This window comes from Dermochelys coriacea, chromosome 7 (genome assembly GCF_009764565.3).
Source record: "Dermochelys coriacea isolate rDerCor1 chromosome 7, rDerCor1.pri.v4, whole genome shotgun sequence".
NCBI classification, from domain to species: domain Eukaryota; kingdom Metazoa; phylum Chordata; order Testudines; family Dermochelyidae; genus Dermochelys; species Dermochelys coriacea.
In genome coordinates, this window is record NC_050074.1 from 93,008,336 (window position 1) to 93,031,474 (window position 23,139).

The 23,139-nt window shown below is 42.6% G+C and overlaps 1 protein-coding gene and 2 long non-coding RNA genes across 5 annotated transcripts in view; 2 read left to right on the forward strand and 1 right to left on the reverse strand.

Moving 5' to 3' along the window:
- The first annotated feature begins 111 nt into the window (after window positions 1-111).
- LOC122460977 lies at window positions 112-8,041 on the forward strand. Its single transcript, XR_006282659.1, has 4 exons — window positions 112-1,614; window positions 6,040-6,043; window positions 6,355-6,358; window positions 8,030-8,041. It is a non-coding gene; the product is annotated as an uncharacterized LOC122460977 (long non-coding RNA).
- On the reverse strand, window positions 2,761-12,890 carry ANKRD1 (ankyrin repeat domain 1). 3 transcript variants are annotated; one of them, XM_043518622.1, is made up of 9 exons: window positions 12,671-12,890; window positions 10,451-10,630; window positions 8,119-8,256; window positions 7,901-8,008; window positions 7,048-7,146; window positions 5,610-5,708; window positions 5,346-5,444; window positions 5,059-5,157; window positions 2,761-3,698 (listed from the first exon to the last, which is right to left on the reverse strand). In XM_043518622.1, exons 1-9 carry the CDS (start codon window positions 12,695-12,697, stop codon window positions 3,588-3,590), a joined length of 960 nt encoding a protein of 319 aa, XP_043374557.1. In that variant the 5' UTR covers window positions 12,698-12,890; the 3' UTR covers window positions 2,761-3,587. The 3 variants fall into 3 exon arrangements, with proteins under 3 accessions (XP_043374557.1, XP_038266287.1, XP_043374556.1); XM_038410359.2 differs by lacking the exon at window positions 12,671-12,890 and adding an exon at window positions 11,191-11,313; XM_043518621.1 differs by lacking the exon at window positions 12,671-12,890 and adding an exon at window positions 10,818-10,978.
- The window catches only part of LOC122460978, a 33,173-nt gene continuing 19,586 nt past the window's right edge, over window positions 9,553-23,139 (forward strand). The window contains exon 1 of the long non-coding RNA XR_006282660.1: window positions 9,553-9,603. This is a non-coding gene — a long non-coding RNA (uncharacterized LOC122460978). The remainder of the gene's footprint in view (window positions 9,604-23,139) is intronic.

A 23,139-nucleotide genomic window follows, 5' to 3' on the forward strand; every position in this document is an offset into this window, starting at 1 on the left:
TCAGCAACCTTTGGCCCCATGGCCCGCCAGGGTAAGCCCCCTGGCGGGCCGGGCTGGTTTGTTTACCTGCCGCGTCCACAGGTTCAGCCAATCGCAGCTCCAGCTGGCCGCGGTTTGCTGCTGCAGGCCAATAGGGGCTGCGGGAAGCAGCATGGGCCGAGGGATGTGCTGGCTGTTACCAGCGTGAATTTTACAGCTACATACATCTTTCTATACATTGACATGATTTTACAATTAGCCCTTCTAAAACGTGATCACCACTTCTTCTCTTCATCAAAGTTTAGAAAGTTTCCAGATATTTTACCTTACCATTGCAAGCCAGTACCCACAATCCCCCAACTGGCATAAGAAAAATAGTTGCATGGTGCAGAATAGCATTGTCTAATTTTGTTTCATTATGATAGTCTGCTGAAATGTAGATTCTGGCATCTTTGAATTGCAAAGAAATCCCTTGTCAGTTACTTGTATTACAATAGCTCCTACTGGCTTGAACACATTATATTAGACATGATACGAAAATATAACTAAAAGACAGTCCCTGCCCAAAAGATCTTAAAATCGAAATATAATACGAGACAACGGCTAGTTACAGCAGACAGACAAGAAGAGCCTAAGGTAACATTGAGATGAGTGTGATCAATGCGATAAGCGGAGGTCACAACATGCCAGCTGCTTAACCTCGGTCTAGGTAACCTTAGAGAAATAAAACTTGCATTAGGGTCTATGTTCTCCAGCAAGAGCATCTATTCTGTTACCAGTTCCTACCTCAATGCGTATAATCCAGCTGCTTGCAGATTATAATCAACTCCCTCCTGCAAAATGTTTTTAGGGCTCTTCCAAGTCTTGATTAAGGCTTTTCTTTTGATGGTGAACTAATATGAAAGGGGTAAGAGACTGTAATGGACCAGCTGACAAACTATGATGATTTCAGCCCTTTGGCCACCGCTGGAAGCAAGCTGAGAAATGCTAATTATAGCTTGTAACATACTGCAGGGGTCCTTTTGCAGTAGATTTACAGAAGGTAAAAATCAACAATTGGACTAAGCACCATGGATGGCGTTTTTTGCTTTAAAATACACAAACACTTTTAGAAATGGAGTGTGTTAGTCACAAGAAGCTTTTGAGTTTACAATGCAATTTTTGCACTTGATGCCGTTGACTTTCTTTGACTTTGTGCTTGACATGTGTCCTGTTGTTGTCAGTCATTGGGTATCATTACATTAGTTTGTCCTTTAATGAATCATAAACAAGATCCTGACATGCTGGCTGAAACAAAAGAGGAAACTAAATCCAGCTGACTACTAAATACGAGAGTGGCACTGCCTTCTCTTGCCATGGCTAGAGAGGTATTTGCTTTGAGCAAGAGAGAAATTGCTTGTTGAATGATGCATAGAGAGAGGTTTGTAAACATGGAACAAGCAGCATGGTAATCTGGTTTACTATTTGTTTAACATCAGTTCCATGCTGGAGATAACCTTGCTAACAGCCTATACTATTTGTTCTTTATCTCCTCCCTCCCAAGAAATGTTAAAATAGTAGGGGAAACAACATTTAATTCTTTAAATTTAATTTTGTTTTTGTGTCACACTAGTCTGAGGCCTGGACTGTATAAATGTGGACAAAATAAAAAGAGCCTATTTCATGTCCTATTTCCAGCAAGTTCCGTTCTTGGCTCTCATGGACACTGAGCTGGTCTATTGCACAGAAAAGCAATGTAGCTGCAGTAGGTGGGTGGTGGGCAGTGACAGGGATCTACTATGACTCAACAAAGAGGAGCCTATTATTAAGTCCCAGCATTTACAGAGATTTTTGTAAGTACTTGCATATAGTGGGCTGGATTAATTAGTGGGCACTTTGGAAAACACTTGTCCAAGAAGAGGATGATCTGTTTCATCCATCATCAAGATAGGTGGCTGCTAATAGAATTCTCTAGGTATCGATGCTTTGTGGGTAATCACAACTGTGCTCTTTTATTGTCATGTTTGGTTATAATCACACTCCTATGCAAAACCACACTTTGGTAATACAATATTCACACATACTGCCAAAGTCTAAATATAATTAACTGTTTTTAAATGACTGTCCTACCCCATCATTTGCAGCAGTGTATCACAAGGACTTGATTTAGGTTTCTTTTTAATGTTTGCTGACTCAAGTCTTACTGACTTGGGGGAAGGAGGAGTACACTGTGGGGCAGTAGTAGTTCTCTCATTTGGGTAGCTGCGGCACTGGTGTGCAGTTTTAATTAAATGCAGTGTAAAAGCCCACTATAACATTAAAAGATGCAGAACTCCCACCTGGTACTTCCACGGGGATTAGAGTAAGGGAGTGCAGGGGAGAATAAAGTTTTGCTTTCTCTACTAAAAGCAAAGGGAGAGCTGCTCTTCCTCTCCCAACATGGGTAAGTACAGTTCCCCCACTTCCTTGGCTGGTGCTGTTCAAGCTTCCCATCCTGTTTGGCTCTGCTTTAACTACTGCTTAGCTGAGGAGCTGATGCCTATTCAAACTCAAATCAAAACTGAATTTTTAACTTTGGTATTGACCACTATCTGTCTAACCTTAAAAATAAAAAAAGCCCCACAAATGAAGCTAAAAAGGTGTTTAATAATGAAAACAGTACTTCAGAGCTGGTAGCTCTAGGTAGCTGAGTAATTTTCTAAAGAAACTACACCTAATCATTTAGCTAACAAAGGGAAAGCAGTAGACTGTCTGGCAGCATCATGGTGCTCCCTCCACATAATTTCACCTGGCAGAATAAACTCAGAAATAAAAAGAGCCACCCACTTTATTAAATTTTAAATAAGATCAATACAAAATGTACATAAAAAGCAGTACACATTTACAAATATACATGTCTTTCCTTAAATCAGTATGTACCAGCTTGTCAGAGGTGCATGTTCCTTCACTGTCGTCCTCTTACCTTCAGAACATTGTTTGACCCAGCAACCAAACAGTTACTTAATGTTTGACTTGGCTTTCTTTATTAATGGCTAAACAACACAAGTCCAATTACTGAACTGTTCCTTTAATTCCACTTGGCATCTTAGTAAACCTTCCATTGCTTTCTATTGTCTTCCACATATTGCCACTCATTTTTACCAGCTTACTCTAATACTGAGCATTAACAGAGACAGGGCAACAATGACATGTTAGCTAATTAGGTCTATAGAAAGGCTTGACAGGAGTACACTTGGACTGCTGACTAAGATAAGGGTGGGGAGGGTGTTAATATTGCCAACTGATTCAGGTTACCATAGTAGTAACTGTAGCTTTCTGTTATAAAAACAACGGTAACATGACTTGTTGACAAAGATCAACAATGATAATCATTTGAACTAACGAAATAAAAATAAAATAAATAGAGGAACTTTTAATCAATGGAATTTTAACACAAATGGTTTTTAAATATTTCTGAATCTTTGTTCTAGAGTATTCCAACAATGGCAGCTACAAATAATCCAATAGGGTACACATTTTTTCTGCAGTAAAAATAGCATGTTCAGTGCAATTTTTCTTGAGGTTGGTTGGTGCCTTTAAACTGCTGAAGAGAAGACTACTTTTCTCCAGGCAAGTAATTTTTCCTCTCTTCAGAATGTGTTTATATGGGAGTTCTTGTGGGAGTTCTTTTTAAGGCTGTTGAATATCTCTTTGGTGCCATTCTGCCACTGAAGAACAAGATCCATAGGGGTTTTCTTTTCCTATTCAAAAAAGTGAGGGGAACCAGGTTTAATTTCAGTTGGTAAACTTACATAAATTAATGTCCCTATTCTCTTCTAGTTCTGTGTGTCAGACACATATGTCTAATGTATGGTCTTTCTATATTTGACGACACCTAAGTTCTGACAAAATCACCATGGTATTCACTGCCCAGCTCTATAAAGGTATTCCTGCTCCTTTCGAAGTTAGCGGCTAACAAATATCCATTAATTTCAGTGGTTGCAGGAGCAGGCCCTGTTAGTAAACGTCCTGATCAATAATAAAGCACACTTTAAATTTAGTCTGTTAAAATATCTAACTCTTTTCAGTTAGAAAGTTTATTTTGTTTTAGCTTAAATTAAATCAGGAATTTGGTTAGCTAAACCATAAATCACTCTTAAACTGAAATGAATGTCTACATAGGGGGTTGCAACAGTTTAGCTTAAGGTGTGATTTTTTTTAAAGCTGTTTAAATAGGTACAACTTGGGTAGACAAGGCCTAAGCGAGCAGATTTTTGGCTTTCAACACATTGTCCATTCATCATTCTTCATACATATGCTGATGAATATGGTCATTAGTGACTGTGTGACAGAGGGACTAAATAGAGTGGACTGAGGAAGTTGCCCGGCAGTCTTAGCAAAGTGCAGTCCCTGGGCAGCAAGGCAGATAACAATTTGGGAAAAATCCAAGTGCAAAAATTGGTGATTGACAGCAATAGAGGTCACTTTCCAGCCTGCCATGGCTTTGGGAAAAACATTTCCCGATTTTGTGAGCGGGGATGAGTATTTTAACAACTGGTTACAGACATTTCTCTGTTACTCCATAGCTGCTACTGTCAGAATTACCAAATGCAAAAGTTCAGTTTTTGGGCTTCCGAAATTAATCTTTAAAAGTTCTGCTTAGCCAGAGTCCCCCCGATTGATTTATAGGTCTAGCTGGTCAGGTTACTAATTAACTATTCATCCAGACACAGCCAAGACCAGCCATCATCTGACTTTCTTTTTAAGGGGTTAAGAGTCAACTGCAGTTTGTGATGTTTAAAATATTACAAACATACAACCTGTTGCACTTTCACTGTAACAAAGAATCGCTCCAAAATAATAATAATTCTGCATTTTTTTAAGATAGGTCACTTGGGTAGATTTAAGGTGGTGTATAATTTTAAATCAGAATTGGATAAAAAATTTGATTTTTTTAAAAAATGTACTGAATTTTTCATAAAACAGAAACCATTTTTCAATACATTCTACTTTAATAGATCTGCAGGCTCGAAGGAACCATTATGATGATCTAGTCTGACCTCTTAAATAAGATTAAACTAAACTATTCTGATGGGAAGATTGTGTACTAATCTTACTTACACAGTTCTTTATATGTAGATTTGCTCCATACATAATCAGGAGTCTAATCATTTTATAACGATTCAGCCTCACTGCATCATGAAGTGGTGTATCTCCTTCCTAAAATAAACAAAGCAAGATTGATTAGTGGCTTAGATTCTGCTGTGCTCACCCATCTTTCAAGACTGAACAAAGTACACATTCATTTTACAATCATGTGGAATTATAAAAGGCATATTGTCAGCTCAATGCTAGATTGTAATTGAGAGTTAGCCTCTATGTTAAGTAAAATATATAAATTTACTTACTCTGTCTTTGGCATTGAGGTCTGCTTCACAGGCAATGAGGTGTTCAGCACATTCATACTGACCCGTCCGCACAGCTACGTGCAAAGGTGTACTGAGCAACTAGTCAATGGAAGGGAGAAAACAATCAGAGGGAGCAGGAAAATTATCAACAAAAAATAATCAAATCTAATTTAGAGCCAGTACATGACGAACAGCTGCCAGAATAATGAACTGAGGATCAATCCATTTTTCACATCCAGCTTAAAAAGCCATATAAGAACATACCTTGTCTCTGGCGTTTCTGTTTATTCTTTTGTTGAGCAGGAATTTCAGAACTTCCAGGCTTCCCCCACGACATGCCCAGTGAAGAGCAGTAGATTCAAGCTACAACCATAAAATAATTGAACCAAAACCCAACAAATTAAACAATTGTGATTAAAAACAATATTTATTCATTTTAAAATTTTTAATTCAGTCTGACCTAAATCAAATTACTGCAAGTCAGTGAACACTGTGCTGTAGCTATTAGCAGCTTTTTCTTATTTGGCCCGAGTGTCTCTAGCCCTGCTGATTTGTCATCCTTCACAATCATTGCATGTTGTACTTAAAGGCAGTAGGATCTGGCAACACTGCAATAGTAGAGGGTGTCTGGGCCTGGCTATGGGTTACCTGATGATTATAACATGCCCTTAAATTAAACCTGTACTAAGTGCAGATTTGTTTTTCTACACAGTAATGTAAAACAAGAGGTCCAAAATTTTCAAACCTGGCTACCTATATGGAGGCCCTCCTAATTTTAAATGATCAGCCCTTTCAAAAGTGTCCAGCACCCACAAATCTCAGTGAACTAAACGGAAGCAGTGAGTGATCAGCACTTTTAAAAATCCGGCTACTTATATTTGGGTGCCTGCTATGGGTTTAGAAACCTAACTCTGGGCAGCCAAGTCTGGTGTTCAGTTTTTGATGTCTAGCAATATTTTTTTTACTCTGTTTTGATGCCTTTGGACTCCAAAACATAAGAAAAACAAAGCTCAGTGTAAAGAACCATTATCTTTTCCAAACTCTTCTGCAGATGGGGAGGGGTCCCTCTCACCATCTACTCCCCAGATTTCCTCCTGCCTCTTGGGAATCCTTCTTGTTCCTTCATCCCTTCTACAACTCCCACCTCCAGTCACCGGAGGGTTAAGGAGGCTTCTCTGTTCCCTGCCCTGTAGTAATGATGCAAATAGTCAGGAGGGGAGAAACAGCGGCAAATGCTGTTGCTACTCAAACCCACATAGGAATAGCATTCCAGAAGAGCAGTGTCCTCCCCTCTGCTCCGGGCTGAAATCCCAGCCCAGGCATTGGGGTTGTATTGCAGTGCACCTGCGATCAGTTGATGAGGCTATGGCATCTCTACCACTTTGTAGAGGTGACAGGCCTGGAGTAGTGTCCTGACCCCAGGTTTGCTACTCTTTTGGGCTTTTGTCAGGCTCTGTTGTGAATAAGCAACAGAAGATATGCTGGGTAGTCTTTCTCATCCTCACATCTTCTAGTAGCCAATTTGGGGAGGGTGCAGGAGGAGGGGCAGACACCCTTTCCTTATATTCCCTTCTCAATAGTCCTGTTTTGGGGGTACACTCTGAAAAACTGTTCTAATTGCTTTGTGATGGTCCCTGGTAATTCTGACGTCTCTTTTATGGGTCAGCGGGTTTTGCAAAGAAACTTAACCAGATGTATATACCATGTCTTGGAACTCAAGTTGGGCTCCAGCTTCCACTAACTTTTCCACCAGCATCAGATGTCCTTCTGAGCATGCCCTGTGCAATGCAGTGCGTTGGTACTGTCAATTAAAACAGGCATAAGTCAAATACTGTACATGGCACAGAGATTTGTGAAATCCTTTTCCTTCTTGTACCCTGGGATGATAGCAAACACACGTTTTATGCTGATTCATTTCTGAGTGCGTATTTTTTTGAAGACCTTAAATCTGCTAAATTTTAATTGCAACCTCCTAGATGACAGCTGCCTACCCAGCACATTTTAAAGGGCATAAGTATTGTCTGTAATGTGGCATTCAAATTAAAAACCTTCTGAACCTCTTGAATTCCCACGTCCATATTATACTATGTTACAAATGCACTTTAAAGCAGGGCATAGTGTAAGGAATCAGACAGTTCCTTCCTAGCTTGGAATGTGGCAGAGTCGGATATCCAAACAAAGCTGTGCTTTTTAAGAATGAAAGAATCCTGTTTTGGTAACTGTGCAGAAAGCCTTCAGTATTATAGCTCATTGTCATGGAATCCTGCAGCATTGAAAGGCCTTTTGCCAAAGGAAATCAGGGTTTCCTGATTGCCATCACTTTTCCAATAAATATACAGACTTTCCTAGGTAAAATACACTTTGTTTGTTCCCAGGGGTCCCTTTAAAGCAAGAAAACATAGTAAGTTGTAGTTTCCTGTAATTAACTCTTTCCTTTATGCTGCAAAAGGATAAGAGAGGCTACAAAATGTAATGGAAATTGGAATTTTGCCTAACTACACCCCGTGATCTCTTTTGCCGCTATCTTTCTGAAGTAATAAGAATAAAAGTTGTACCTTGTCACAAGCATCTGGATCCCCTTTGTCGAACAGGTATTTTTCAATTACTGGCAATTTATTCTCCAGTGCAGCTTTTAAAAATGTAGGTACATCCACTGGTCCTGACTGATAGAGACAAATGTACAGAATATAAATGTGTGTTACAGCTGTACACTGCTCCAGAAATCCCATCAAGTCTTTCCTAAAAGAATGCACTTTCTAACAATGGAACTTACAATAACTTCTGGTTCAGGTTCCTTTAAAACAGGCACTTTCACTTTTGTGCATTTTTTCCTTTTCTTCAGCTGAATAATTTTTTCAAGATCTTGCAAGTTTTCAAGTTTTGGTCTCTCCTCTAGCTTTTTCTTCTTGAGCTGAATGAAACAAGCAAATGATAAGACTGAGTCCAGAGGGAATGCAAAATTCCTTTCAGCAGGGCAATGCAGTTTACACTGTCAATCAACTAAATTCAAACAGGAAATAAGATTCCACTCTTTAATTGCATGGGATAATTAACCACTGGAATTGGTAACTAAAGGATGTGGTTAATACCCCATCACTTGTAGCCTTCAAGTTAATTTGAATCTCTTTCTAAAAGTTATGCCCTTTCAATAGAGCCCTGCATAAATACAAAATTTCTATCCACATCCAATCCATGAGTACGGTCCTCAAATATAAAGTGGATACCCTCTGATTTGCAGGGCTCTAGATATAAAATTTGGATCCAAGTCCATCCACAATTTGCGGATATACACAGATTTGCACGGCTCTACCTTTCAACCACAACTTGTTGTGGTAGATGCAGTAATCATTGGGCGACATACTACAGCTTGTGTAATATAAGTCAGACAGATGATCATAATGGTCCCTTCGGACCTTAAATCTATGAAACCTGTGAATTGTGATTCTTGTACTGATACTATGGATAGCAAAAGTATCTACAAGTAATGTTTGCCTCTGTGTTTCCTTGATGCCAGTTCTGCTTGTCTAATTTCTGCCCCAAGAACTATTTCTGCATCATTTCCCATGGAATTTTATGGCCAAATAGTGAGAGATGTTGAGTACCTGTAACTCCTATTGACTTCAAATACAAGCTCCCTGTCCCCAGAACCTTTCAGGATGTGGCTCACAGTTTTTTTCCCCTGCATTATTGTGTAGCTGATGGCTTTAACGTAAGGAAAATACACCTTTAAATAAATGTAGGGTTCATACTGACCTGTAGTTTCATTCAGTATTGTTACACCGCAGTAATCTATTAAAAATGTCATTGCTGTCCTTAAAAAGAGGCGCCAGTAAATGCTTAAGGCCTAATTCAGATCTGGTGTAAAAAGGGGCAGCAGCACTGAAGTCACTATAGTTACACCTACTTACAAGTATGAAATTGGCCCCTAATGACTAAAAAACTAATTGATCAAGAACCAGATTCTGCCATTCTTAACCATATTGTTTAGTCCTCTTGACTTCAGTAGAATTACTCAACAGGGCTACAAGCTAGCAGGTGAGCCAGCCCTCTCATCATTTAGGCATGAGCCAGTTGCCTAAAGAAGGCTGACTGGGGAGGTATAAACTAATTATCTGATCAGGTTGGAGGCTGGATAATCCAATTATACCCCTCTGCTGAGAGAGTAAGATTGCGGAAGGTAGTACAGGGGCTACAGAAGGAGTAAGCAGGACTATCTGAATGTGGTGATCTCTATACTTCCCAGGCCCTCCAGGAAAAGGTAAAGGAGGGATGCACTGTAAGTAATTTTGTTGCATGGGAATGTATATCAATCATGCAAAGTTGCTACTCAGTGGAGAGTCTGAGCCATTCCTGGGGCATTTGAGGGTGGGGCCAGAGCATGCCCTGTTACAGTGCTACATGAGGAGAGTAAAGGGGCTAGAATCTGGCCCTAAATAACTAAAAATGTAAAATGACTTGGTGAGCAGACACTTCATGTCTATTTTAAGGGGAATTTTAATCAAGTAGCTTCACTTTCTCCTATTTTGGATGTGCTCTGCAATGAGGGCCTCATCCAAAGCCACTGGCTTTCTGGCTAGTAAGCACACCCCAGGGTGTTCTGTACCTTGGTCTCCTATTACTAAGGGCCTTCCTTTCCAGAACTTTGCTATTAATACTTGGCAGGGGAATGGTGTAAGTGAGCCAGTTTGGGGAGTAAGGGCTGTCTAGCTGATGGTGACAATGGTTATGTTTATGAATGGGAGAGCTTTTCCCATATATGCTACTCCTTAACATACTCTACAGCTGGCAGCAGGTACCTTCTGGACAGAAAAGATTCCTAGTTCTTCAGTTAGAAATTACAAATGAAGAGAGCTTTAGAAACAGCTTGACAGCATTTCTGGCCTGATGCAAAGTCCATTGAAGACCATGGGATCCTTTTCTTTGACTTCAGTGGACTTTGGATGAGGCCCTCTGTCCTTCTCACTGGGAAGTGAGCTGCAAAGGTTTTACTTCTTATGCTCATCATACAATTATTTTAGTTAGAACAAAATCATGTGGCATTTTAGGGCTACGCCAGTACAGCAGCCACAGGATGATAAAAATGAACACAAAATCAAAGCACTTACCTCTGCCTGTTGCTTTTTCTCCTTTTCATAGGTCAGGTTTCCTCGGGTCAGGGAGTGTTTTGGGAGTGTTTTAAGATCCTCTTGTTTCTCTAATCTTACAGCAGTTTCGTACTCTCCATTTTTGAAGTCCTCTGGGAGGAAATCTACAGTCTCTTTACTGTCACTCTTCTTCCCTGTCACCTGTAAAAGGGAACACAATGTTTTGTGATTGCAGCACCATGTCTTAAGTGTTCCCTACTGGGAACACTTAGTAGCTAGAAGCCAATTACACACAGGGGTTTTTTTTTTAAACCACTGCAAGTGTTCTATCTGTCCCTAGACTGTGTGTGTATGTGTGTGTGACAGTCGGAGCCCAGTGCTTACTCACACTCTGCAACAGGATTGGCTTTATGACAATGGTTGCTGCAATTTCATTAATGGCTTGATCCAACATCTATAGAAGTCAATGAAGAAACTCCCATTGATGTCAGTGGATGTTGTATCAGGCCCTGTAGCAGTTAGCATGGATTATGAAGTTCTGAATCCCCTTTCTGAATGGCTGGGTCTTGGTTGCTGCTCTGATAACAGTAGTACTACTGCACCAAGTGTCCAACTACAAAGCCAACATCTCTTTCTGTTTTCCCATTTATTTTTATCCTGTGTAACATTCATCAGAAAGTCATAGAAGCTCAAGGTGGAAAGACACATTAAAGCAACCTGATCAACTTCCTGTCAGTTCAAAATCATTCCTTATTACTTACAAGCACAGTCTGCATGCTGCAGTGTGCAGACATAGCTGAAGATGTGCTAGTCTCCGGGAGCTTGCCATCTAATTCAGACACCTACAATAGAGTTAAAATGGGTGTGATACATAGGCTAAGAGCCTGCTCCTCACCCAATGAATTCAATGGTAAAGTTCCCATTGACTTCAGTGTTGCTGGATAATGGTAGCTTTAGGTAGCCTATACACACCAGGTGGTGTTCTCATTTGTATTGTGACATAGGAACAGTCCTTGAAATTGTTTCCTATGATTGCTTAAGTACTTTCAAAGTGTGTGTGTTAACCTTTCTGTTTGGGATTTATTTAGCTAAAAGCATATGATCTGGAATGGTTTTGCAATCAAAAACTGTCACACAATTTGGTTTGTCGGAGAACTTAGCAGTGCAGAAATTGGAGGGACTTTGCCAAAGAATTTAACTCCAGTATTTACTAACTATGCTGTACAGCAGTTCTGTGTTTAAAGTATTCCTCTGGGAGGAAAAGGAGTTTCCTCTACATTTGTCCTGTTTGCTCAGTTTATTGGTCAAATCAAGTTTATGTTAATTTGTAGTGTTCAGCCTATCTTTCAAAAAACTCCTTAAACCATGAAAAACAGTTTATAGGAATTTTTGTTAGTGATTCTCAACATTACATTAAAAGTACAAAGGAAACAGTCTTGCTTATATAATCTAGACCAATGACTCTCAACCTTTCCAGACTATTGTACCCCATTCATGAGTCTGATTTGTCTGGCATGCAAGTTACACCTCACTTAAAAACTACTTTCTTACAAAATCAGACATAAAAATATAAGTATCACAGTACACTTACTGAAAAATTGCTTGCTTTCTCATTTTTACCAAATAATTTTCAAATAAATCAATTAGAATATAAATATTGTCCTTACACTTCAGTGTATAGTATATCGAGCGCTATAAACAGGTCATTGTCTATATGAAATTTTAGTTTGTACCGACTTCGCCGGTGCTTTTTATGTAGCTTGTTGTAAAACTAGGCAAATATCTAAATGAGTTGATGTACCCCCTGTAAGACCTCAGCCTACCCCAAGCGGTATGTGTACCCCGGTTGAGAATTAATTAACATCTAGACCTTTTTATCCTTTTACTGAGTACACACCTTTTAAATGTTTGTGATTTGCATACAAATACAGCAACTAACTTAAAAACAAAGTAAAAAGTATACAACGAATGCCAGGCTACACCATTCCTTCTGGTGAGTCATCTTCCAATACAAAACCCAGTCAACCACTTTGTTACATTACATGGTGAACTCAACACTCAAGGAATAATTAAAACAAGCTCCTCCAAGCATAATGTAGTATAATAGGTATAATTATATACCAGAATATCACAGTGATAGTAGTCCTTTAAGTACCTGTAATAATAAAGACTCCCACTGATTAGTTACAATAAAAATCCTGAAATAACAATAATTGTGAATGAAAAGTAGCTTATACCTACCAGCTCCTCTACTTTCAGCATCATCATGTTTGCCAATGGTTGTAAGTTGTATTCCTTTGTGATTGAAATCCGCTAGTGCTCAGGTCAGCTCTGCTGAGACTCACCACGATAGCTTAGCTTATATATCTTTGGGAGAACTTAGACTGAGTGAGATAATCTTCCAACCTGGGAATCCAAGTACATCCCTAATGCTGCCAGCTCAGAGGTAGGTACATTCTCATTCCACATGTGTTAACTAGCCAGACCTAGTGTCGGGGTCAGAATAGGGTGGGGGTGTTCTGAGGGAGGGGGTTAGGCTTACAGTCTAACCACACTGAATATGTGACTCATTATGCAACATGAGCTCATCATTCCATTGGCAATGACTAAATAGCTCAGCAATGCTAATCATTCTGTCTATCCAGTGCCCACTAGGACAGCTGTCTGTTGATATTGCTTTTTTTTCCCACCCCCCTGACTTTCAGACCACTAGGAGATACCGGAAAGGGTAAGTGACCCATGTGCAGCACTTATAATAATAATTTTCTGATAAGTGGACTGACAGCCTCTTAGGTTTTTGGGAAGCCATTCTTTTCATTGTGGTCTATTCCTGGACCGTAAACAATTTTGGAGGAAAAGATTTTTCTTAACGTGAGGCAACCCTTCTATATATGTTGGAAGGAATTCTCTGAACGGATTACTAAGATGGAAAGATGTCTCTGGTGCTAAAAAGACCTATGACATGTTAAGTTATAGTTAGTGTAAGTTGTCAAAAACAGCCAGCTTTGCATTTTCCCTGGAAGTTGTCACCGATTATAAAGAGAATAATAACTTACAACCTGTTACTCTACAAAAAAGTAAAATAATTGCTGCTTTCTCAAGCAATATTCTCCTTTAGAATCTCAGGGAATATGGGTGCAAAAATGATCCACTTAGTAAGTGGACTTGGCTGATGCATATTAAATGGGGAGCAAGTTATGGGCAGAAGCAACTTTTCAGATTATTACAAAAAAAGTGGACAAGCTCCTCGGCTGTTGAAAGCCAGCATAGATGCATTGACTACAGTGGAGCTATGCTAATTAACATCAGAGGAGGATTTGGCCCTGCGTCTTTACGAAAGGAAGATCGGTTAACCTTCAACTTTCAAATACAAGGAGAAACCTGGTTTGGTACTTTCAGATGCCTAGGTCCTCAGTCCAGCAAAGCCCATGCTTAACTTTAAGCATGTAAGACACAAGTTGGACTACTCGGGTGCTTAAAGTTGAGCATGGGCTTCAGTGCTTTGCTGGATCAGGGCCTGAGTGGCTAGGCGGTTGAGTAAAATTGCATTCATAATACTGACCTTTCAAGGTCCTCGTCCTCCCCATATCTATCCATCAGTAACTTTGAATTACATTTTTAAACATGTCTACTAGCCCGCATCATACCTGCCCTCCCTTTCCCTGAAATGAATCTGGACGTCAGGTGGTTTCTTTATTACTCAAACAATGTGAGACATGAGAAGGTGAGCCCCAGAACTAAAATAGTGTTTGGCTTGCTAGAGAGCCTTTCTGCATCTCCCTTCCCAAACACTAATACCTCCTAGTACATCACTCCAAAATAGTTGTGTTCTATACTGCATTTTAATCAGAAAATACTTTTGTGTTGCTGCTGTACATTATCTAGAACAGCAACTAACTCTGGCTTGGCTTTGCCTTGTTTGTAAAGGGGCCATAACAGGGGCTCTCCAACTGTTTCATAGGTCAGGACTACACTTTAAAATTTAGATTGACATAACTACATCACTCAGGGATATGAAAAACGAAACCTAAGCACTATAGCAGGGGTCGGCAACCTTTGAGAAGTGGCATGCCCAAGTCTTCATTAATTTAAGGTTTCCCGTGCCAGTAATAAATTTTACATTTACAGGGCCTCCACAATGGAACCCCAGACTGGCGTGGGCTGAGCGGGGCCAGCAGCCAGGACCCGGGCTGGCAGGGGGCTGGGCGGCTGGAACCCCAGACCAGCAGCGAGGTGAGCAGGGTCGGCGGCTGGTATCCCAGGCTGGCAGCAGGCTCAGCAGGGCCGATAGCTGGGACCCCGGCTGGCAAGGGGCCGGCAGCCAGAACCCCAGACTGGCAGCGGGCTGTGCTGGGCGGGTGGACAGAACCCTGGGCTGACAGACAGAACTCCAGACCGGCGGAGGGCTGAGCGGCTCAGCCCGCCACCGTTCTGGGTTCCATCCACCAGCTTCTGCCAGCCAGGGTCCCAGCCGCCGGCCCCGCTCAGCCTGTTGCTGGCCTGGTGGGGTCCATTCCCCCAGGCCAGCAGCGGGCTGAGTGGGGCTGGCGGCTGGGACCCTGGCTGGTAGCAGCATGCCAGTAAAAATCAGCTTGCGTGCCGCAGGTTGCTGACCCTTGCACTATAGCTATGCCAGCCTAACGCCTGGTTCTGGTTACAGGCAGGATGTGGACACGGCTAGGTTGATGGAAGAATGCTTCCATCTACGTAGCTACTTCTGCTTGGGAAGCGGGATTACCTACATCAACAGAAAAATCCTTCCACCACTACAGTGCTAAAGCAGTACAACTGCTGTGCCACTCTAGTGCCATGTAGACATGGTCATAGTGTGGCCATGTCTTGTTAGAGAGAGTGTCTTATGGACACCTTCCTTCCCACTTACAGCTGCTTGGACCACCTCTGATTCAATGGACGCAGGTCAGAGTCACAGGATTGATGTGGGAAGGAAAATACAAGAGTGCTTGGCAGAATGGTTTAAAAATGTATGTAAGAAGTTGCAAACTCACTGTTACGGCTTTAGTTGAAGCTTGATTTCCTTTTTTTTTTTGTTTTTAAATTTTTTTTATTTTACTTTAAAAAGGAGGGAGGGGGTTTCATATATGAAAGAATGCCAGCAAAATCCTAAATTAAAAGAACAAAGGAGATGGAGTTTTCTCAGCAACTGGTTCACAAATCTGAAATGCAGATTAAGTTTCCCACAGACCCCCCATACTTTCAGAGAAGTTGCAAAACCCACTACTCTGGCCCATTGTTCCCACAGTAACACCACAAAAAATAAATTGTGCAGCAATTAATTGTAGAAATCCAGTCCCTGATTACTTTATTTATAAAAAAGCCATGGGCTTAAATTGCAGCAAGGGAGGTTTAGGTTGGACATTGGGAAGAACTTCCTAACTGTCAGGGTGGTTAATCACCGGAATAAATTGACTAGGGAGGTTGTGGAATCTCCATCATTGGAGATTTTTAAGAGCAGGTTAGACAAACACCGGTCAGGAATGGTCTAGATCGGGGTGGGCAAACTTTTTGGCCCAAGGGCCACATCTGGTTATGGAAATTTTATGGTGGGCCATGAATGCTCATGAAATTGGAGGTTGGGGTGCGGGAGAGGGTGAAGGCTCTGGCTGTGGATATGGGCTCTGGGGTGGGCCAGAAATGAAGAGTTCATGGTGCAGGAGGGGGCTCCAGGCTGGGGCATGGTGCAGGGAGGGGGTAAGGGTCAGGTTGGGGATGAGGGGTTGGGGGTGCAGGACGTGCTCTGGGCTGGGACCAAGGTGTTCGGAGGGTGGGAGGGGGATCAGGGGTGGGTCAGGGAGTTGGGACACAGGAGGGGGTTGGGGTGCAGATTCCAGGTGGCACTTCCCTCAAGCAGCTCCCGGAAGCAGCAGCATGTCCCCCGCTCTGGCTCCTACACGGAGGCGCAGCCAGGTGTTCCAGTGCGCTGCCCCTTCCACAGGCGCTGCCCCTGCAGCTCCAATTGGCCATGGCTCCCAGCCAATGGGAGCTGTGTGAGCGGCACTTGGGGCAGGGGCAGCATGCAGAGCCCCCTGGCTGCCCCTATGCATAGGAGCTGAATCGGGGACATGCCGCTGCTTCTGGGAGCCACACGGAACCATGGCACACACGGAGAGGGGCAAGCCCCCGGTTGGAGCACAGGAGCAGGGCAAGCCCTGGACCCTGCTCCCTAGTGGGACCTCAAGGGTCGGATTAAAATGCCTGAAGGGCCGGATGTGGCCCATCCCTGGTTTAGATAATACTTAGTCCAGCCTTGAGTGCAGGGGACTGGATTAGATGACCTCTGGAGGTCCCTTCCAGTCCTATGAGTCTATGATTCTAATGTTGAAGGTGCTCCGATAGCAGTAAAAGGTGACGTGTAGAAATATAGGTTGACTGTGAGTAAAATCTTAATCGAATTAAAGGAGTAAGGCTAGATCCTTACCTGATGTAAATTAGTATAGGGCTGTTGAAATCAGCTGAGCCCAAATTCTTAGCACAATCACCTGATAGTGGAAGAAGAGGGAGTAGCATAACTACCCATTAGCTTGTTCTCTGCTGCTAGAATAGTAACTGAGTACTTATCTTTCAACAACTGTATTTGTCATATCTCTGTTAAGGTAATAATAGCAGATAGTCAGTCAGTGATAGACACGTGTCATGGAATTCTAAAGCATACATGGCAACCTGCTAAAGGTTAAGGGCAAAGCAAAGGTCTGCAAAATGTAAGATTGTGATTAAAAAGGACAAAGGGTAATAAACTGTATGTGATGTGTCTATATTCCATACCTAAGCCCCTACTACCACTCAAGAAGTTGGTTGCCTATTGTAAAGGATTTATTTGGTGGGCAAGGTTGTTTTTGTTCAAAAGGACTAAACAGACTGTATGGAAAACTTTTGCATAGAATGTAGAAGGTATTTCCACATCCTATGAAGTTTACCATCACGTTTTTAATGCTGTCATCTCTCCACTTAACTATCTTACATTTTAAATACCTTTGCTCTGCCCTTGACTTCTAAGAGGTTGCCATGTGCACTTTAGAATGCCATTGTGCATGGCTGTCACTGTCAATCTGCTACTGCTAAATAAGTATAGGTATGAAAAATCAGTTACTGAAAAGTGATTACTTACTTAACAGGGCACTAATCCAGCATGAGTGAACAAATCATGATTTAATGTTCCTAATTGTGTGCATGATTATACACATACACACACACACACACACCCCCCCAGGAACAGTAAACCATAAGTGGTTCATTCATGCTGGATTAGTGACCTATCAAGTAGATAGGTTTGTTTATTACTTTGTATGTGTGAATGTGTGATACATATACATGTGAAAAAAATAAACCTTAACTACAATACCATGCTTAACTTGCTTTTGGGACTTCTTTTTCTCATCAACTACTTCTTTCCCCAAAAAGGAGAGGAAACAATTATTTCTTTGGCATTTCTTGCCCATGAAGGAGACATGCTGCTATGTATTTTCCCCTTGGTATGTGTATGTATCCCCATTAATATCCATTGTGTATTTTTGTATATGTACATTAGTATACATATGAACAACCCCTTCCAGTGAAGGTCTGGTTTTATTTTACTGAACACATTCACAAATCAGTGTGCTCATTCTTTACTTAGGAACTTTTCAGTTTTGCATATTAATGGAGCCTTCAGAATGGGGGGGAGACCTGTTTCTCTGGATTGTCCATTAATAATGGCAGGAGGACACGTGCTATGAATATTTGCTAGCAGAATTCTTAGCCAACACCTTAAGACATGTTCTATATATTTTTTTAATAGCTGTTAAAACACATTTAGTGTTGCATGTATATAGTTGTGTAAAAGACTGCTACTGGGAATCGTATTGGCTCACTAAGAATAAAAGCTTGTGCCATTCAAAATTATGAATGGAAAGATATTTTAAACTAAAAAAATTGTTTAGCAAATTATTAAACTAATGATGAAGATGTCTGTAAATCCCATTTGTTGTGACCAATTGTTATAAAAGAAATGCTGACGTCTCCTAGTCTGACAGGTGTTTCTCTGAACAACACGATACTTTGTCAGAACCTAAAATAGAAATGAGTCAGTGGTTGCATCACTTACTATGGGATTTTAAAGAGCACTCTCTAGGGACTTGAAGGTTGGCTTGGGGTGGCTTTTTTAATCATGATGGTAAAAATATTGTATATTATGTCTGAAACTCAGGATTTAAATTCATTTCAGCTCTTGAGTTTTCTTATGTACTATTCTTGCAACACAATGAAACTGGCTAATTCACATGGAGCAATCAAAGTTACCAAACTGATATAGTGAAGCAAACAGCAAAAGTTATGCTGTCCATGGAGAGTAGGAAGAAGTTTTTGCCTACAGTTATACTTATCAATCCTTAGCACAAGCCAACAATATTGTTTTCCTGTACTCTTGCTGTATGGTCTGCAGAGTACCTCTTCAGCTGAACTTTCTCATTATACATTTAAGGCAGCTAATGGAGCTATACCAGTTTCCAGCAGCTGAGATTCTGGCATGTGACATCTTCAGACCTATAATCAATATTTCTACCTCAATTAGATTCATATAACCGTTATACAGCCTATAGGTCGGGAAACTAAGGTAAGGGGGATTAGAGGGATATTGTGTTTGGAAAGAGCAATGAGTTTAACTCTTAGCAAACATCAGAGTGTACCAGCCTCTCTCTTAGTGAAACCAGGAATATTATATTTCTTTTATATTCTTAGATACATAAGTTGTTAGGGGTTGGGGTTTTTTTAGACACATATCTAAACTCGTTTCTTTTAATTTATTGATGTCAACATTTAAATGCACAAATTTACTTCCTAGTAAACTTTCTGAATAGCTATTTTTTTTCTCTGAGATGAGATTTCATTGGCAGTGAGATGGTATTGGGTTTTCATCCAAGCTATTTTTAAAAGGTATCTCTTGTGATTGTCACAACAATGCTGGGGAGAGGGGAAGAGGAAAGGAAGCCTTGATGTAACTTTGGAATTACCTCGCATCCAATTATGTATGACATCCACTTTGGATAAGAGAAATATTTCTGTGACTACAAACACAGAGAAAAATGTATTGCTGTCTCCAGAAGATTCTTGATTGTTCTGGAACCTTCCCTGTTACCTTACCCAGGGAAAAGGGACCTACTTAGCCTGGGGCTAATATATCTGCCTTCTATTATTCTCCTATAGCCATCTGGCCCAACGCTGTCACATATCCCCTCCCTCTGCTTAACACTATGGGGTTGGGCAACTTGGGACGTCAGGCAGTGTACTCGTGACAAGCCATCTGCATTGCCATGGTGGCTTCTAGCCTGGTGTTGTATGGTGAACTGGAAAGGTTGTAGGGACAGGAACCATCTGGTCACTCTTGCATTTTTCTCTTTATTTCGCTGCATCCACTGGAGGGGTGCATGGTCGGTCACAAGGGTAAACCGTCGTCCCAGAAGGTAATAACATAGTGTTTCCATGGCCCATTTCACAGCTAGGCACTCTTTTAACCACTTCTTTTAACTATACTTCTGCTCTCTCGGAAGGAGTTTCCTGCTGAGGTAGAGGATTGGGTGTTCTTCATCTCCGACCATCTGCGATAGGACTGCTTCCAATCCTATTTCAGATGCATCTGTTTGTAAAATGAATTCTTTGTTGAAGTCTGGGGCTATAAGCACGGGGTTACTGCAGAGGGCTGTCTGTAGATCCATGAATGCTTTCTCTGCGGCATCTGTCCACTTCACCATGTCTGGACCCTGGGCTTTTATCAGGTCTTTCAGGGGACTCGCTCTGGTAGCAAAATGGGGAATAAATCATCGGTAGTACCCCACTGCACCCAGGAATGCCTGGACTTGCCTTTTCCAATTTGGCCGGGGCCAATTTTGGATAGCCTCTAGTTTGTTTAGTTGGGGCTTGACCATGCCCTTTCCTACAATGTAGCCAAGGCATTTAGCCTTGGCTAGCCCTATAGCACACTTGGCTGGGTTGGCTGTGAGGCCAGCCTGTCTTAACATTCCCAGAACCGCTTCCATCTTTCCTAAGTGGGTTTCCCAGTCGGGGGTGTGAATAATCACATCATCCAGGTATGCCGCTGCATAACTGGTATGAGGTCGTAGGAGCTTGTCCATAAGACACTGGAAGGTGGCAGGTGCCCCATGCAGTCCAAAAGGAAGAACAGTATATTGAAACAGACCTTCTGGTATAGAGAATACAGTCTTTTCTTTTGCATCTTTGGCAAGGGGAATCTGCCAGTATCCCTTTGTTAAATCAAGGGTGGTCAAAAATTGGGCATTGCCCAGGCGGTCAACTAACTTATCGATATGGGGTATGCATCAAATTTGGATCTCTCATTCAGCCAGCGAAAACCTAGTGGTGCCATCAGGTTTGGGCATCAACACAATCGGGTTTGACCACTGACTGTGGGAGTCTTCGATGACTCCCAGCTCCAACATCCTTTTTACCTCTGCCTTGATCTACTCCCTTTTTGCTGCTGGGACCCAATAGGGCCTTAAAGTTACCTTTGCCCCAGGGTCTGTGATAATGTGGTGATATGCTTTGGTGGTCCAGCCTGGTTTGGTTGAAAACCCGTCCTGGTATCGGTTGATCATCTCAGTTACCTCCTTCTTCTGGTTTGGTGTCAGATTAGTGGATATCCTGATCTGCTCCTGCATATTATTTCCCTGGATTGGGGTCTCTTGCGCCACTACACACGCCTCTCGTTAGTGCCAAGGCTTTAAGAGGTTAATGTGATCAATTTGTTCTTGTTTCCAACATCCTGGCTGCCGCCCTTCGTAGGTTACTTCCCCCATGGGTTCAACCACCTCATAGGGCCCAAGCCATTGGGACAAAAGCTTGCTTTCTGCCATGGGTACCAACACCATCACCCGATCCCCTGGTTGGAACTGTTGGACTTTTGCCTGGCGATTGTAATGTGTTCGCTGGGCCTCCTGCGCCTTTTCCAAATGGGTGGCCCCCTTTTCAGCTGCTCGGGTCCGCCTACCTGTGAGAGCAACCCTCTGGCTTTGGACCAGTATTCGGGTTCCCAAGGCCTTAGCTGCCCTTCTTTCCCTTTTCGTCTTTCTACGCTGTCTGGAAGTGGAGAACAAATCTGGGGATATTTCAGAGAAGGTTGGGGGTTGACCGTCTACTGTGGATGCCTCGCTACTTTCAGGGCTTCCCCCTTTCTCCAATTCCCCTACCAGGAGTAAGTCTCAAACCCTGGGAAGTCCCTCCGTATGAGCACTGGGTATGGGAGCTTAGGGACTACACCTGCTGCTACCTCAGTAGTGTTCCCCTGAATCTCTATTTTTACTGGGATGGTGGGGTAATAACCAACTGTCCCATGGACGCATGTTGTCCCCGTATGCTTAACCCACAGCAGCGGACTACGCTTCATGAGCTTCCCCGAGACAAGCGTGATAGCACTCCCCGAATCAACCAGTGCTGTGGTCTCTATCCCATTTAGCTTCACTGGTCTAGTGTACATATGTGGGGTTAGTGAGACCCCCCCCACAAGGTGGATTAGGGAGCATGAGTCTGACCAGTTCCCCAGGTTACACTGCATAGGCTCCTCAGCATTGGGACACTGTGCAGCTGTGTGTCCCCACTCCCCGCAGGCGTAACATCTGTATGGAGCCCTAGGCGTTCCCCAGTCTCTTGGTTTGGGTAGTCTAACATCACTATCCTCTTCCCCCTCAGTGCTCCGACTCTGTGGCTTCTGGTGGACCTTCAGCCCCTCTCTCTTTCCACCTGGGTTCTCCTAGTGGCCCAGTCACCCAAGCTCTAGGGCTTGGTGCTGCTAGCTTAACCCGGGGTGGTGCTTCCCTAACTGGTCGGGTCAGCTCCCTCGCCATCCTTCGCCTTTCTACCAGCGCGACAACCTCGTCGTAAGTGCAGGGTTCGTTCTGGCTTACCCAGGCGCGAAGGTCTGGCAGTAGTCCTCTCATGTACCAGTCGATGACCAGAACCTCTAGTATCTCCTCCGGACTCTGGGACTCAGATCGTAACCACTTTTGTGCGAGATGGATGAGGTCATATAATTGGGACTGTGGGGTTTTGTTTTCCTGGTACCTCCACTCATGATATCGCTGGGTCCGCACTGTGGTTGTTACCCCAGATCTGGCCAGGATCTCTGCTTTCAGCTGGGGGTAGTCTGCCGCAGCCTCTTCAGGCAAATCATAGTAGGCCTTCTGGGCCTCCCCACACAGGAATGGAGCGAGAATGCCAGACCACTGTTCTCGGGGCCAAGCCTTCTGCAGGACTGTCCTCTCAAAGGCCAGGAGGTATGCCTCTACATCATCCTCCTGCGTCATTTTCTTCAGCCAATTGCTGGCCCACATGATCTGCATCCCATCATGGCCGTGGTTCAGCTCTGTAAGGGCCTTTACCTGGTTTACCAGTTCCCGCAACATAGTCCGGTCTTGAGCAGCCTGGTCCATCAGCAGGTGATTAGTCTCTTGCTGCAGCCGCACTGCCTCCCGTTGGGTGGCTGCCTGGACACGAGTAGCCTCCTGCTGGGCATCCATGGCTTGTATCAGTGCCCACACTACCTCCTCCATTGTGATGAAAAAAAATAAAAATAGACCCTCTTCCTTTTTCTCCCCCCCCCCCTTCCAAACACCTTCCTTCTTCTGCCGTGCTGTGGACACCAGATCCCACTTCTCACACCAGTTGTGACAAAGTTCCTGCTCTGCCTTGGTGGGTCTTGTGCTTATTTG

Coding starts and splice junctions, on each gene's coding strand:
- ANKRD1 (XM_043518621.1), bottom strand. CDS start 10,883: ATGTTGGATCAAGCCATTAATGAAATTGCAGCAACCATTGTCATAAAG. Junction 7,147..7,900: donor ATCCAGATGCTTGTGACAAG/GTACAACTTTTA, acceptor TTTAATTGACAG/TACCAACGCACTGCATTGCA. Junction 5,445..5,609: donor ACAGAAACGCCAGAGACAAG/GTATGTTCTTAT, acceptor TCCATTGACTAG/TTGCTCAGTACACCTTTGCA.